Source organism: Dermochelys coriacea, chromosome 21 (genome assembly GCF_009764565.3).
Source record: "Dermochelys coriacea isolate rDerCor1 chromosome 21, rDerCor1.pri.v4, whole genome shotgun sequence".
Taxonomy (NCBI): Eukaryota; Metazoa; Chordata; order Testudines; family Dermochelyidae; genus Dermochelys; species Dermochelys coriacea.
In genome coordinates, this window is record NC_050088.1 from 1,696,007 (window position 1) to 1,710,368 (window position 14,362).

The window sequence follows — 14,362 nt, forward strand, 5'->3', positions numbered from 1 at the left end:
TCACACGTAACACTACTTTCCCAGAGGGCTATGAAGAAAAGTCATTTTGTATATTCGGGACATTGCCAAGGTATGTCACCATTTTAATCTTGTTTTGCTCACTGCTTACAAGAACTCCTGCAAAAAGTAGAGATTAGGCTCTGGTTTTTTACTTCAGGGTTTCTGAGGCTTCATGCTCCATGGAAAATGGAGGTAGTGTTTCATACAAAGAATTACAGAACTTTTCAAACAGATGCAAGTGAGTCAAACTTGGGGCCCAAGAATCCTGACCATGTAACAGAGGGAGCAGTTTACATGTATACTGTCAAGCCAGAGGCACACACACCTGTACGTAAATCAATGATATTCACTAGGGTCACAATTTCACTGACATGCCTACACATCCACTTCTTCCCAACATGAAAGGATATATTAACCCTGAAGAAACAAGCTTTCAGATCCACAAAACCAAATCAGAACAAATCTTTATGGTTTGATAGCCAGTTCTCAAGATTACAACAGGATGTTACAGTATTTTTGGCATAATAAAAAATATTTACATTACGGCCAACACATTTATGTGTGTTGTGTATACAAAATATTTATAAATGCAAATTTATTTACAACTAGAGCAGCAGTTCTCAAACTGTGGGTCAGGACCCCAAAGTGGATCATGACCCCGTTTAATGAGACTTGCTGGGGCCCGAGCCAAAGCCAAAGCCCAAGAGCTTTAGCACTGGGCAGTGGGACTAAGGTTACAGGCCTTCTGCCTGTGGCTAAAGCCCTTGGGCTTTGGTTTGGCCCCCAGGCCTGGGGCAGTGGGGCTTGCCCCCTCTAGGGTAGCAGGGCTTCGGTGGGCTCAGGTTTTGGTCCCCCCCTCCTGGGTCTTGTAGTAATTTGTTGTCAGAAGGTAGTCATGGTACAATGAAGTTTGAGAACCCCTGAACTAGAGCACTACTTTACTCCTAGGAGAAAAAACAACCCTCCAAAGTTACCAGTCTGACACAATGATGCAACTTCTGCTAGCAGACTAAAGGAACAGAAAGCTGGTCAAGAGCTGTATGCTTGCAATTACTGGAGAATTCTATGGGGAGCATGAAAGGCAAGATGAAACAGCTAAGCCTTCTTGATAGAATTTTCAAAACAGAGACAGCCTGTGTTAATAGGACATCAGAATGCTCATGCCTTCCAATACTCTTGTAGGGGAGTTCACTTCATTCACCAAAATTGTCCAACCATAATATAATGCTGTGGATCCCCATCTTTCCAACACAAGTAAATCCAAGAGACAAAAGTCTGTGCCATCCTCCCACTCCTAGCTGAGAGTCTGTCTTGGTCAGCTTATAATTGTAGATGTGTATACAGCATCTCTGGGCAAGGGGTTAATCCTGAGGTAGAAAATACAAAGTCAGTTGACCTGAATTTGCTTCCAAAGCTTCACTTTCTGTTTATGTGGCTTCACCAAATTCCTGAATGTTCCAAGTCCTGTTAAAATCAAAGTTATGTTCACGTAACCTGTGGCAAGGTCTGGGTGAAACAGCCTGTTCTCTGTCACCGTCAATGACTCCCTCACTTCTGAGAGCTTGAGGGGCCTCCTCATGGACTGACTGCTGCTGTGGAAAGTGTGTGCGCGACAACCCTAGGTCTCTGTTTAGTCCCCACAAGGGTAGCTGAAAAGGTTCTGAGAGAGAAAAAAAAAAGAAAAGAAAAAAAAATGGATAGGCACTTCAGTTCATGATAAATGCACCAGAATTCTAAACAAGGATTCTTTAATCTCCATGTGATTTTCAATACATTCTTAACAAGATTATTTCTATTTAGCTTTAAGGGCACATTTTACTGGAAGCTTTCCCACTGTAGCAATCTGTTACTGTAACCAGCTACAACATGCCTGCAAGTATCTCCAAAGGTTCTCTGGAAGAATCACAAAAAACCTTGATTCTATTAAAAATCGACAATGTATTTTTTTCCTCAGGTGCTTTGAAACATTAGGAATTCTATTCAGCAAACACACAAAAGAGCTATTTGCATTTCCTGTGGGATATCTGTATGACTAAAGCAAAGACAATGTTGGCAGAGAATATACTTGATAATATTATATATGCCCAAGACATTAAGTCTCATGAACTTTAAAGAGAGGAATTATAGGTTTGAAAGATGCTGCTTTTATAACAGGAGTAACCATTTTTCTCAACTCCAGGAGCATTTGAAACATTTGGTGCAAAGCTTCAGATTTCTCTGCATTCTAAGTGCAGTCTGAAGAGGTAGTGTTCAGTGATTAGATTAATACCCCACACACAACAACTTGACCAGTAAAATTGGATAGTCCCACTACCACTATATATGGTAACAGGCAGGCCAGTATCTGGCTTGTGCCATTGGACTGGAAGAAGAGGATGAGTCATGAACTTACCATTATTAGTCTGCTGGGCTGAGAGTTTCTTCTCATTTATTTTGTCATGATGGGTAAGAAAGGCAGACATTTCTCTGTCTGCTATAAGACAATCAGAGCGCTGGCTTCATGTTGTGTTGTGGGTGGATAGGTCTCCTTTGGCACTTGTACCATGAGACTGGACAATGTGTGATCCAGTGGGTCCTCTTCTGTGATGTATGCATAAGGACAGTACTCACGGGTCCTGGAGTAGATGTTGGCATTGTCATAACATCTGAGCAGATCACTAATGGCCCTGTGCCACCTGACACAATGGGGGAAAAACAAAAAATATTTTTTGTTTAAAAAAAAAGAGTAGGGATGCCTGGTCTCTAAGTGCTTTTATACACAGGTATGATCATGCAATATCACTGTGTCATAGTGAGAAAGACAGTACCAATCCTATGTCAGTGAACTCCACAAAGCACGCTTGCTTCTTTTGGAAAATAAGCTGCAGGAGAAATATGCCATGTTCACATGCATAGCTACCCAATTCATGTAGCCCTGTACTCAGAGCTTGCCTGGAGAACCAGAAGCTTAATATGGTGTAAAAGCAACCTCGTATTGCCTTGTAAGTTCTAAGAGCAAAGACGTTCCAGTATCTAACTAACATGCATGTCTTCCTAATCACATTTGTATTAAAACAGTTCCTTACCCTATAATTACTGTGGTTCTTCGGAGTACTTGTGTCTATTTCCCCATTCTTGATGCGCATGCTCCCCATATTCTCCAGATTCAGAAGCTTTTAGCCAGGTTCTGTTGGGGTCACAGCTGCATCCTGAGTAGCCTTTGCACCCCCACCCCATCTGAGAGCATGACGGGTGGAGTGGGGCCAAACATCTCTCAGTTCTTCACCAAAACAGAACACAGGTCCTGTAGTACAGGGCTGGAGGACAGGTCATGGAATAGGCGTATATGGACAACATCTTGAAGAACCATAGTTACTGTAAAGTAACTGCTTTTTCTTTGAGTGCTTGTCCATACATATTCCACTATTGGTGATCTTAATTCCTATCTAGTCTCCAGTGCTAGTCCTGTGAAGTTTGACACTTCATGCCATTTTATGTACTCTTACTTGGCAAGGAGTGCCTGGTAATTGGCAATCCTAAAGTGGAGGCTGATAGAGGGCAGAGTAGCTCTTGGTTCAGAGGAGATCCAGGCATTTGAACTCCTTTTCTTTAGGTGTTGCCTTGCAGCTCTTCTGTTCTGTCCTCTCCTGAGCAGCCGTGAAAACAAGGGACCCTGGTGTAGGATGAATGTAAAAATACTAGAATGCCAAAGATGGTAGCTGGGACTTTCTGTCTGCCTCTTTGGATGCTGGGGAAAAGCGATGCGGGTATCTGCCTCAGGAGCTGTGCAGCTGCTAACAGTCCCTTGTTTATGACATCGCCAGCCACCCAGGCACTGAGGTGTGCAAGACGCTTAAATTTGTGGGATCTCTCCTGCCCTATATCAGTTAGAATCTCTAATGTCTCTGTCATCTAATGAAGGAAGTCAAATTTTTAAAACTAAGATTGAATCCTATTCTAAAAGATCTGCTCTAGGAATGGTTTCAAGGAAGTTCTAGGGCCTGGGTTATACAAGAGGTCAGACCAGATGATCACAATAGCCTCTTCTGACCTTGGAATCTAAGAAAAGCATTGTAGTCATCAGGGTGTGATGAACAGATGGGACAACAGATCAGGAGACGAATGGCAGCAGGGGCAACTTCAGCTGACTGATGAACTTCAGAGACTTGCAATTGTTGAGGGTCATTAATTGACACAGCAGGCTGATGCTGTTGGACCCTCCTGGACCCTATCAGGGAGGGAGATCTAGGCTTAGAGGGGGCCTAGGAGTGATGTTTCTTGTCATGATGGAAATCCCTCGGTGCCCAGTATAGCCATGAATGAGGGCTATACACAAAATGAATTGGCAATCACAGCAGAGTGTAGCAGCAGGGGTGTCTCTGTAGATACCTTTTATTTACCACAGTAACCACAAGTCCTGGATTCTTTGTATAAAGGATCACAGAAAGAAGCCTTGGAGTAAATAACTGAACCGCCCCACACTATGGAGATGAGAGAAATATTCCTCTTCCATTGGTGGAGCTGATGTGGTAGGTGTCACAGAATCATAGGAATAAAGGAAGGGACTTTGAGAAGTCAAGTCCAGTCCTTTGTGCTGGGGCAGGACCAAGTAAACCTAGAAATCTTGACAGATGTTTGCAAAACCTGCTCTTAAAAATTTCCAGTGATGGGGAATCCACAAGCTCCATTGGAAGCCTGTTCCAGATTGTAAATATCCTTATAGCTAGAAAATTTCTCCTAATATCTGACCTAAAACTCCCCTGCTACAGATTAAGCCCATTACTTCAGGTCTTACCTTCAATGGATATAGAGAATAATTGATCACCATCCTCTTTGTAACAGCCCTTAACATATTTGAAGACTGTTATTAGGCTCCCCTCAGTCTTTTTCTCAGGACTAACATGCCCAGTGTTTTGTTTTTTAAACCTTTCCTCATAGATCAGGTTTTCTAAACCTTTTGTTGCTGTCCTCTGAACTCTCTCCAATTTGTCCACGATCTTTCTCAAGTGTGGGGCCAGGCTTGGACACAGTACTCCAGCTGAGACCTCACCAGTCCTGAGGAGAGTGGGACAGTTACCTTCCATGTCTTCTATACAACATCCTGGTAATACACTGCAAGATATATTAGCCTTTTTCGCAACTGCATCACATTGTTAACTGATTCCATTTGTGATCTGCTGTAACCCTGATCCCTTTTAGCAGTACTGCCACCTAGCTAGTTTTCCCTCATTTTGTAATTGTACATTTGATTTTTCCTTCCTAAAATGTAGTACTTTCCATTTGCCTTTATTGAATTCATCTTGTTGAATTCAAACCAATTTGTCAAGGTTGTTTGAATTCTATCCTGTCCTCTAAACTGCTTGCACCCCAGCCAGCTTGGAGTCATCTGCAAATTTTGTAAGCACATTCTCCATTTAATTATCCAAGTCATTAATGGAGATATTGACTAGTACTAGACCCAGGACTGACCCCTGCAGGACCACACTAGATATGCCCTCCCAGTTTGACAGCGACCACTGACAACTACTCTGAGTATAGTCTTTCAAACCAGTTGTGCACCCACCTTATTAGTATTTCATCTAGACCATATTTCCCTAATTTGTTTTAGATAATGTCATATGGGGACGGTATCAAAAGCTGTAGTAGGGTCTGGGAAAAAATCTTTTGTCAGTACCCTACACAAACCTTGTGCCGAAGAAACGAAACACCGTGATTGATATAGCTAGAGGAATGTTTACTGTTTATGATAACGGTGACTCAGAAGACCGATGCTACTAGATCTGGTGCTATGTATCTCAGCATTGAAACCATCAGTACCATGAGCAGCAACTGTAAGGTGGATGGGACAGAACATTTGTGCTAACAGAATCTGTACCAAAGTTGCTGGTGCTGGAGCAGAAAGCCTTGGTGTCAATATGGAGTGCTCAACAAGCAGTGTTGCAGAGAGAGACAGATAAAAACTGCTCGAGGGTGCTCTTTGGCCTGTACTGGTATATGAAGAACAAGCGTGCAGAGGAACCCAACTTGGGTCCTGTGCTACCTTGTGAGAGGAAAATTGCAGTAATCATGCCTCTGACAGGTTCTCAGACAGAAGCCTTTCTTCTCTAGAGAGAGGATGACTGCATCCTATTGCTTTCAATAAATGAAGACTACTTAGAGAGTGGAAGCAGTAGAGGTAGTCCTTCTCAGAAGCTGGGGCTCTAGAGGCAGCCATAACTTTCATAGTCACTGAGTACTTGGTGGAGGATTGTTCAGATCTGGGTGAATATTGTTTACCCTGCTCAGAAGCTGACCTCACTAACTTGTCTAGAAGGCAAGTTTTAGGCAAGCTTCCCTTGCTATGGGTTCTTTAGAAAAGATACCAACAAATGGAGCAGTTTATCAACAATATTCCTCCCAAGGGATGCAGCACACTTACATGAAGGACAACATCAAAGATTTTTGCTCAGCCATAAGGCTGAGCCCCAGTACCCAGAAAAGCTATCTGGAATAGAACCCTAATACATGGACTACCAAAGCAAAACCAAATCTCTGATCTACCATGTACAACCCATGCAGTTGTGTATGATTGCAAGGGACAGGACATATGCTCTCAGTCCTGTTTCGCAGCCATGGGCTTCTCCACCCTTTGTGCCTCAGGGAGCCAGGCGGGCATTCAGACACAGACAGTCCAGTGAATTGTCACCGATTGTGATCTTGAGCATATGGGGAGCAAGCACCCCCAAAAGTGGAAATATATATATATGCACACACACAGTACAGCACTCTTAAGAGGTAGGGTTTTTAAATTTAGAGTATAGAAAATTCTAAATTTCTAGCGTCTTCTAAACATTTAACTTTCAATGCTAATGCCATTACCTATTACCCTGCTTTGTGTAATGCTGCGATGCAAAGGGGCATACTTACCATCTGTTCCCTTGTGCACATAGCCGTTTACAGGAGGCATAAGCTGTTGATGGCTTCCTGCCTCTGAGTTGCTGTAGCCTTCTTGAGGTTCAGAAGAGTTCCTTGGAGGATAAATAACTGGGAATATCTGCAGGTAAATTCATCTCCCTCTGAAAGAGGCACACAGAGATTAACATTGACTACCTCAACAGTAAGTGATTTCAAAGTGGTGCTGATGCTATTCAGCAGACTAATGCAAACATACTGAGAAAGGATTCATTCATATATCATCCCCTTCTCTCAAGAGATTAAAAATCCACATACCCAGCTAAGAGAGACTTACCAAAAAGCAAGCAGAACCAATCAACATCTTACTCTAAGTCTTGCAAGTGTTCTCACTCAGACATAAATTTCAAATTCTTATTTTACTCCCAACTTTGTGAACTTCATTTGTTTCCTCATTTCAGAAGTGCACCATGATGACAAGGTAAACGTGTTTAATGTTAAAGAATGCACATTTGACAGACAGACACTCACTCAATCGAAACCACGAATATATCCAGTTGACCCTGTACATAAACCAAGAAGCATTCAGCTGTGACAAACAAAGGCTTTCCCCTCCATTAGGTCTCTTCCTTTACGGAATTATTTCAGTTAGTCATAGGTTAAAACACAACAGAAGTAAGATGGCCTTGTATTTTACCTACCTGTGTTAGTGATGCTGTAGTCTTCACTTTTCCTTCGCATGTGATATATAACTATAACCCATACCAGAGAGGTGCCCACAACGCAGCAGACTACAACAATAATCACAATGCCAACTGTCGTCCAGCCATCTTCCTCATGTAAGATACCACTCTGGGAGGAATCACAATTTGGGGAAGATAGTACATTTAGGTAAATATGGCCACGCTCTGTGCCAAGTGTGTTGGACATAATGCATGTATATTTGCCAGCATCCTCTAACCCAGCATCCACAATGATAAGGAGTTGATTGGCAGCAGCAAAGAAATGTCGTTCTGTTACTGTCAGAGGCCCATCATCTTTAGTCCAGTTCAAGCGAGGGGCTGGACTGCCACCAGCTATACACTGCAACACGGCCGTTTCACCTCGCGTTACTGTCCTGTCTTCTAGAGGCCTAACAAATGAAGGAGTTTCTGGATATGGTGGAAAGGAAGAAAAGTTATTTTAATATTGTAAAGTCAAATATAAATTAAAAAGATAATTGCACAGAATCTCAATTGCAGCCTTCCTCTGTGTACCAAATGATATTTAGAATCCAATCCCACAGTATGAAAATAGAGATGGGCAAAGGAGAACAGTGGCCAGGAAATACTGTGACAGATCTGATGTGATGGAAGACACTTCCATGAATGGTGGACTCACTGGAACTGATCTGGACAGAGCCTTGCTGAATACACCGAAGATAACACTGTATGGGGTGATAAGAAGTCTTTTCCATTTCTACAGTTTATATATGACCTTAAAGTAAAAAAAAAACAAAAAACAAAAAAAAAAACAAAAACAAAAAAACCACCCACCAAAAACAGCCCTTCTGGTGGTATTTCCTCCTATACCAGCTCAGCATAGTCCAGGTCGCCTGTGATTAAGTTCAGCTCCCTGAATTATCAAATCTATAAAATCAACCTAATCAAGAAGCGTCCCCATAATTCTCTCTTCCTAAACCCATACCAACATGTACAGTAAATGAAGCTGTAGACTAGCTGCGCAGCGAGTGACTGATCAGAGGTTATTTCATGATGCAGACTGATATGGACAAACGAAGAAGGGCGCAGCATTAGAAACTGTTTCCAAGTTTGGCATTCAACTTCCCCAAGATAATGCGAGTCAACAATAGGGAACTCTGCTGTAGCCACACACACATCATCAAAATACATTTCTTCCATTGTTCTTTACTGCAAAACGCCACCTACAACCAGGTAAGTCGAACACCGGTCCTTTTATAGCTTAGTCACATTTTTCAAGATGGTTCAAACTGCTACCTACAATCAGAGAAACATGCCACTCTGGTAGCACATTAACTCGCATCCAATTCATTTAGATTCCCTATCAACCTCTCATGTAAGTCAGCTACCATCATCACAAAGAGAGATAAGTGAAAGGATCTGTACAGTCCCAGAATTGTGCTTTGCTTACCTAACACAGTCAATGTGGCATTTGCTGATAGACCTCCTGCGATGTTTTGTGCCATACAGCTATAGATTCCCATATCTTCTATTTTTACATTTGCGATGAAGAACACATCGTCTTCAGGCATAACATGCATTCGCCTCTCTCGTGCTGCAGGGAAGTCTGTGCCACCATCTTTCTGCCATGAGATCTGGGGAGGGGGGTGGCCCTCGGCAGCACACTCAAGTCGGGCCATGGCCCCAGTACGGATAGTTAGATCCATGGGGGTTTTCAGAAAGGAAGGCAGCTCTGCAGTGGAGGAGACGTTATGGACTGAATGTGAAAAAATTTTCAGTTCAGGGCACATAATAAAGTTCTTCTCTATACTAGCGGAGTCTCTGAACTGTAGCAGATCTTACAGACTGCTGAAATTCTTTTAAAGGATTGTAGGAATTAAACAAATGCAGTATATTCTTTTTTTTAAAATTCTGTAACGGAATACTAAATCTGCAATACCCCATTAAGATCATCTTAGTGGGGGACAAATGTCCCAACCACTACCTCTCAGTAAAAGGTGAAAGCAGCACAGCTTAGCTTAATTCTCAAGGCTTTATTTGCTCATACTTTTCTGTCCCCTGTAAAAGAAGAGGTGAATTATACCTTAATAGCCAACAGGAGTATCATACATGGCTCTGCTAAGTGCTCACAGGCTCTCTACTCACAAAGAGTCAGTCAGTGCCTTTGGAACAAGCCAGACAAACTTGTGTCTCCTAGAATGGATTTCTGCTCTGGATGGACAGTCCCCTCCACTTATCTAGTGTTCTCTAAAGGCTTGGTTTAACATGGGTTTCTTGGCCATCTTCTTTCAGATCATGACAACAGAAGGCTTAAATGGGGCTAAAATACCTCAATACAATGGTTGTTTCCTCAGTTTTATGTGGTAGATCTACTTGTGTCTGTCTCCCTCAGCTTTGCAAGTGTTTATAGGGGAAGGGTGGGTGGCTCACTCAGCCAACAGGGGAAGCTTTCAGTTTAGAAACAGTAACACTGCACCCATTTCACTGGACTGGAGAGAGAATTACACAAATTGTGACTAGAGCTTGGTGAAATGTTTTATGTTTTCAAAATTTTATTTATTTTTGCCAAAAAGCGTTGCCAATTTTTACCACTTATGGAAAGGATAGGTTTGATAACTATGATAAATGCTGAAAATACCATGCAAATTTTTCAGCCAGCTCTGGACATGACTCCTCTCCACAGACCCATTATAGGAGCAGCCAGTTTTGTTCCTGCTTTTCTGAGCCTCTTATGGAGTCTGAACAAACACTGGAACAACTTCAATGAGGAGGAAATCATAAGCTTTTGTAAATCTCAACTAGCTTCAAAAGCATTTTTCTAGATAAAAGTTTAATTATAACCTCAAGTGAAAAAAAATAAAGTTTCTCTTTTGTTAGCATAACTGCTTACCATTGACAGTCAGTTTGGCTTTGTTGGAATAATTTGAACCAAAGTGATTGGTGACAATGCACTGGTATTTCCCTTCATCGGTGAAATTCACATTGAAAAGATGCAGGACTGTGGTGTACTCAAGGACCTCCCCATCTTGCTGCTGATACCTGGCAAAATTCTCAACGTCTGCATCATACAATACTTCGCTGTCTTTACGCCATGCAGTGGACATTGGTGAATCACTGGTGCTTACTGCAGTGCAAGTCAAAGTCACATTCATGCCTCTTAGAGCAATTGTGCTCTCAGGATGTACTCTTATGTGTGGTTTAGGAAAGTCATCTGAAAAAGGGATAGCAAGGTCAATCAGGTTTTCCCTTCAGCATGCAGCTGATGTTGCAAGAAAAATATTAAAAGGTATTTTATGTGGAAACAGTGCTGTTTGTATCGTAGGTAACATCTGCTTCCACTGCTTATTCCCCGCATTAAATTATCTTCAGTTTGACATCAGTCAGCTGCTGGAGAAATGAAGCTGTGAAACAGGATTATGACAACAGGTGGGGGCCACAGAGAATAAGCAACAAGAACAGATGAGATGAAAGACACCTCAAGGTCTTCACCAGGAACCTGTATTTTCCATAGTTACCTGGATTTGTTGCAGATTTTATACACAGATGCATAATTGTGCTGCATAATCTAATTTTATTTTATAAGGAATAGAAATTCTCATGACAGCAAAGACATCTTTACAGGCATCACACAATGTAAACTGGTGGCTTGTTGCAATGTGTCTGGATAGAAACAACCTAAAGAAATCTCTGAGAAACATGAACTGTCCCATTCCTCCCTAAAGAGTGTTGACTGATGACATTTACTTGTCAACATACCTATTCAATGCTTATTGTTTTTAAGCAAAAAGCTTCAGTTGTGCTAATCCATTGGCAGATGTTAGGTTGGGAGCACTGAGGTAGGAATGAGGAACTCAAGAACCACCAAAGATTGCTACTGACCAAAAAAGGAGGTAGGGTGTTGGGGAATGGATGGATAAGGATGGCCAGGTGGTTAAGGTGCTAGCCTGGAACCCAGGCCACATGGATTAAATTCTCAGATCTTCCACAGAATCCCTGTGTGACCTTAGACAAGTCACAGTTTCCACCTCAGTTTTCCCATCTATAAAATGCAGATAATAGCACTTTTCTATCTCACAATCCTTTCGCAAGGATAAATACGTTCAAGTTTGTGAGGCACTCTGTAATACTTATTTGGGTTCCTTTGCCATATCATCACTCTCCAGGATGTCCAGACTATCCTGTGCATACCAAAAATTTAAGCTACCCATGCCCTCATAGGTACTAAGAGAATCACTATTACAGGGTTCAACACCTTCTACAAAGCAGACAATCAAGAACTTGAGCCACATCAAATTTTTATAGTAAACTAAAGGATCCTGTCACGGGACTTCTCCTCTTATAGAGCCATAGGACTGGAAGGGACTGTGAGAGGTCATCTAGTCCTGTCCCCTGCACTCATGGCAGGACCAGGTATTATCTAGACCATCCCTGACACGTATTTGTCTAACCTACTCTTAAAAATCTCCAATGATGGAGATTCCACAACTTCTCTAGGCAATTTATTCCAGTGCTTAACCCCCTGACAGTTCGGAAGTTTTTCCTAATATCCAACCTAAACCGCCCTTGCTGCAATTTAAGCCCATGCTTCTTGCCCTATCCTCAGAGGTTAAGAACATTTTTCTCCCTCCTCCTTATAACCACTTTTTATATACTTGAAACTGTTATATCCCCTCTCAGTCATCTCTTCTCCAGACTAAGCATACTCCATTTTTTCAATCTTCTGTCATAGTCATGTTTTCTAAACCTTTAATCGTTTTTGTTGCTCTTCCCTAGACTTTCTCTAATCTGTCCACATCTTTCCTGAAATGTGGTGCCCAGAACTGGACACAATACTCCAGTTGAAGTATAATCAGCGTGGAGTACAGCGGAAGAATTACTTCTTGTGTCTTGCTTACAACACTCCTGCTAATACATCCCAGAAAGATGCTCACTTTTTTTTGCAACCGTCTTGCACTGTTGACTCATTTAGCTTGTGATCCACTATGACCCCCAACATCCCTTTCTGCAGTACTTCTTCCTAAGCAGTCATTACCATTTTGTATGTGTGCAACTGATTGTTCATTCCTAAGTGAAGTACTTTGCATTTTTGTCCTTACTGAATTTCATCCTATTTACTTCAGACCATTTCTCCCGTTTGTCCAGATCATTTTAAATTATAATCCTATCCTCCAAAGCACTTGCAACCCCTCCCAGCTTGGTATCCTCCACAGACTTTATAAGTGTACTCTCTATGCCATTACCTAAATCACTGATGAAGAATCTCTTACTATATAGTAGACTATACAGTGCCTCAGTGCAATAGAACCAGGGAACCTGGGGAAAAATATATAGCCATGGAAAGAGCCAAACCAAAAAGCAATGGTAGACCAAGTGATGCATGCATACAAAATGAATTTTGTCTCCATTACTTAGCCCAATAATCTCCTCAATTCAACATGAATGTCTGGTTTCCAAGAAGGGTGCATTTCTACTTAGGTACTGCCATACCCCTAAGTCAAAGTCATTAAGAATACAAACCACAGACAAAGTCTTCAGGATTCACATTGAGAATGCTTTGTCCAGCTAGCCATTCAGGGTAAGCACAGCTAACATTTACAGCCTGTTGTAAATGGCTGTCAATGAGCCACTGAAGCAGCCATTTCAACTGGCAGTCACAGAGTAGGCTGCTGGTGTTCAACATCCTGCAGAAACAAGGTTAAAAAGGAAGAGTCATTCATTTTATTTACTTATTTCACATCTCTGATATTGTGGTGACACTGCAGCCGAACACCACTGGCACATACATACAAAGCACCCACCACCACAGTATCTGGATCTTAGGAGATCTATCGGCTGCTGTCAATAAATGCCATATCAGGAAGTCTTTACTGGACTGAAAAAAATTATTCACCCCTTCCGGAGAGTGAATCTGGGGATTAGTGAGTTAGAACCAGGAAGGGTACATACCAAAGAATAAGGGATTCCTTTCAGCAATATCCACTCTTGTCCATGAACAACAACCCCCATTTTAAAAACATACAAGAGATAGTGAATAAAGTCTCACATGCCTAATATAGAAGCATGTCTCACTACCTTCCTTCTCTCAGTGAAGCTTATGTGAAACTCAGTAATGGCCCATCTGGCAGGATTAACTAAATGGATAATTTTTTTTAAAACAGATTACATGATATTCAGACCTCATCTTCTACAAGAGCTATGAATTATATACTCCCATCGAATATCACTCGGTGTGGGGTCTCTCAACATTATATAAGGTTCTACATGTTTGCTGAAGTTTATACAAGGCCTTTTCCCCCTAAACGGGGGTCAAAACATGATGCTAGTCAAGCTCCTGGAAAGATTTGTTTGCCATTTCTCCTGTTCACTGGCCAAGTTCCAAGATGTTTTGAATTTTTTATATGGGGAATATCATCTGAGGCTTTTGTCTCTTAATTGTCTGAAAACCAGGCTAGATTTTTGAGCAGACAAGTCAACAGCTTTAATTTAGTCTCAGAGGGGCCACAAGAAGTGTTTAATTTTGTAATAAAGGAGTGGGGTACTGCTAAGAGCCACATTAATGACCATAACAGCATCAGTCTGCATGTTGGACCATTAAGGAATATAAAAACTTCCTCTGTTCTATTTCAAAGCAGACATGCAAATATTAAAAACTTTTTTTTTTTAAATTTCCCCCATTCTAAAATGTTTTCAGAACATTCCTCACTTTACATTTTAGTATATATTTTACAGCAGAGAAATTTGATTCCACCAACCTTGGTGGAATACAGTCCTGATTTGCAACCTGGTTCCAT

At 41.6% G+C, this 14,362-nt stretch overlaps 1 protein-coding gene across 1 annotated transcript in view; it reads right to left on the reverse strand.

The window, feature by feature from the left end:
- Positions 1–446: 446 nt before the first annotated feature.
- LRIG2 (leucine rich repeats and immunoglobulin like domains 2) overlaps positions 447–14,362 on the reverse strand; it is a 42,328-nt gene continuing 28,412 nt past the window's right edge. The window contains 10 exon segments of the mRNA XM_043500634.1: positions 447–1,660; positions 2,393–2,476; positions 2,479–2,646; positions 2,649–2,675; positions 6,886–6,986; positions 6,988–7,032; positions 7,568–8,021; positions 9,022–9,303; positions 10,462–10,782; positions 13,089–13,252. Coding sequence (XP_043356569.1) covers positions 1,428–1,660; positions 2,393–2,476; positions 2,479–2,646; positions 2,649–2,675; positions 6,886–6,986; positions 6,988–7,032; positions 7,568–8,021; positions 9,022–9,303; positions 10,462–10,782; positions 13,089–13,252 — 1,879 coding nt within the window. The 3' untranslated portion in view covers positions 447–1,427.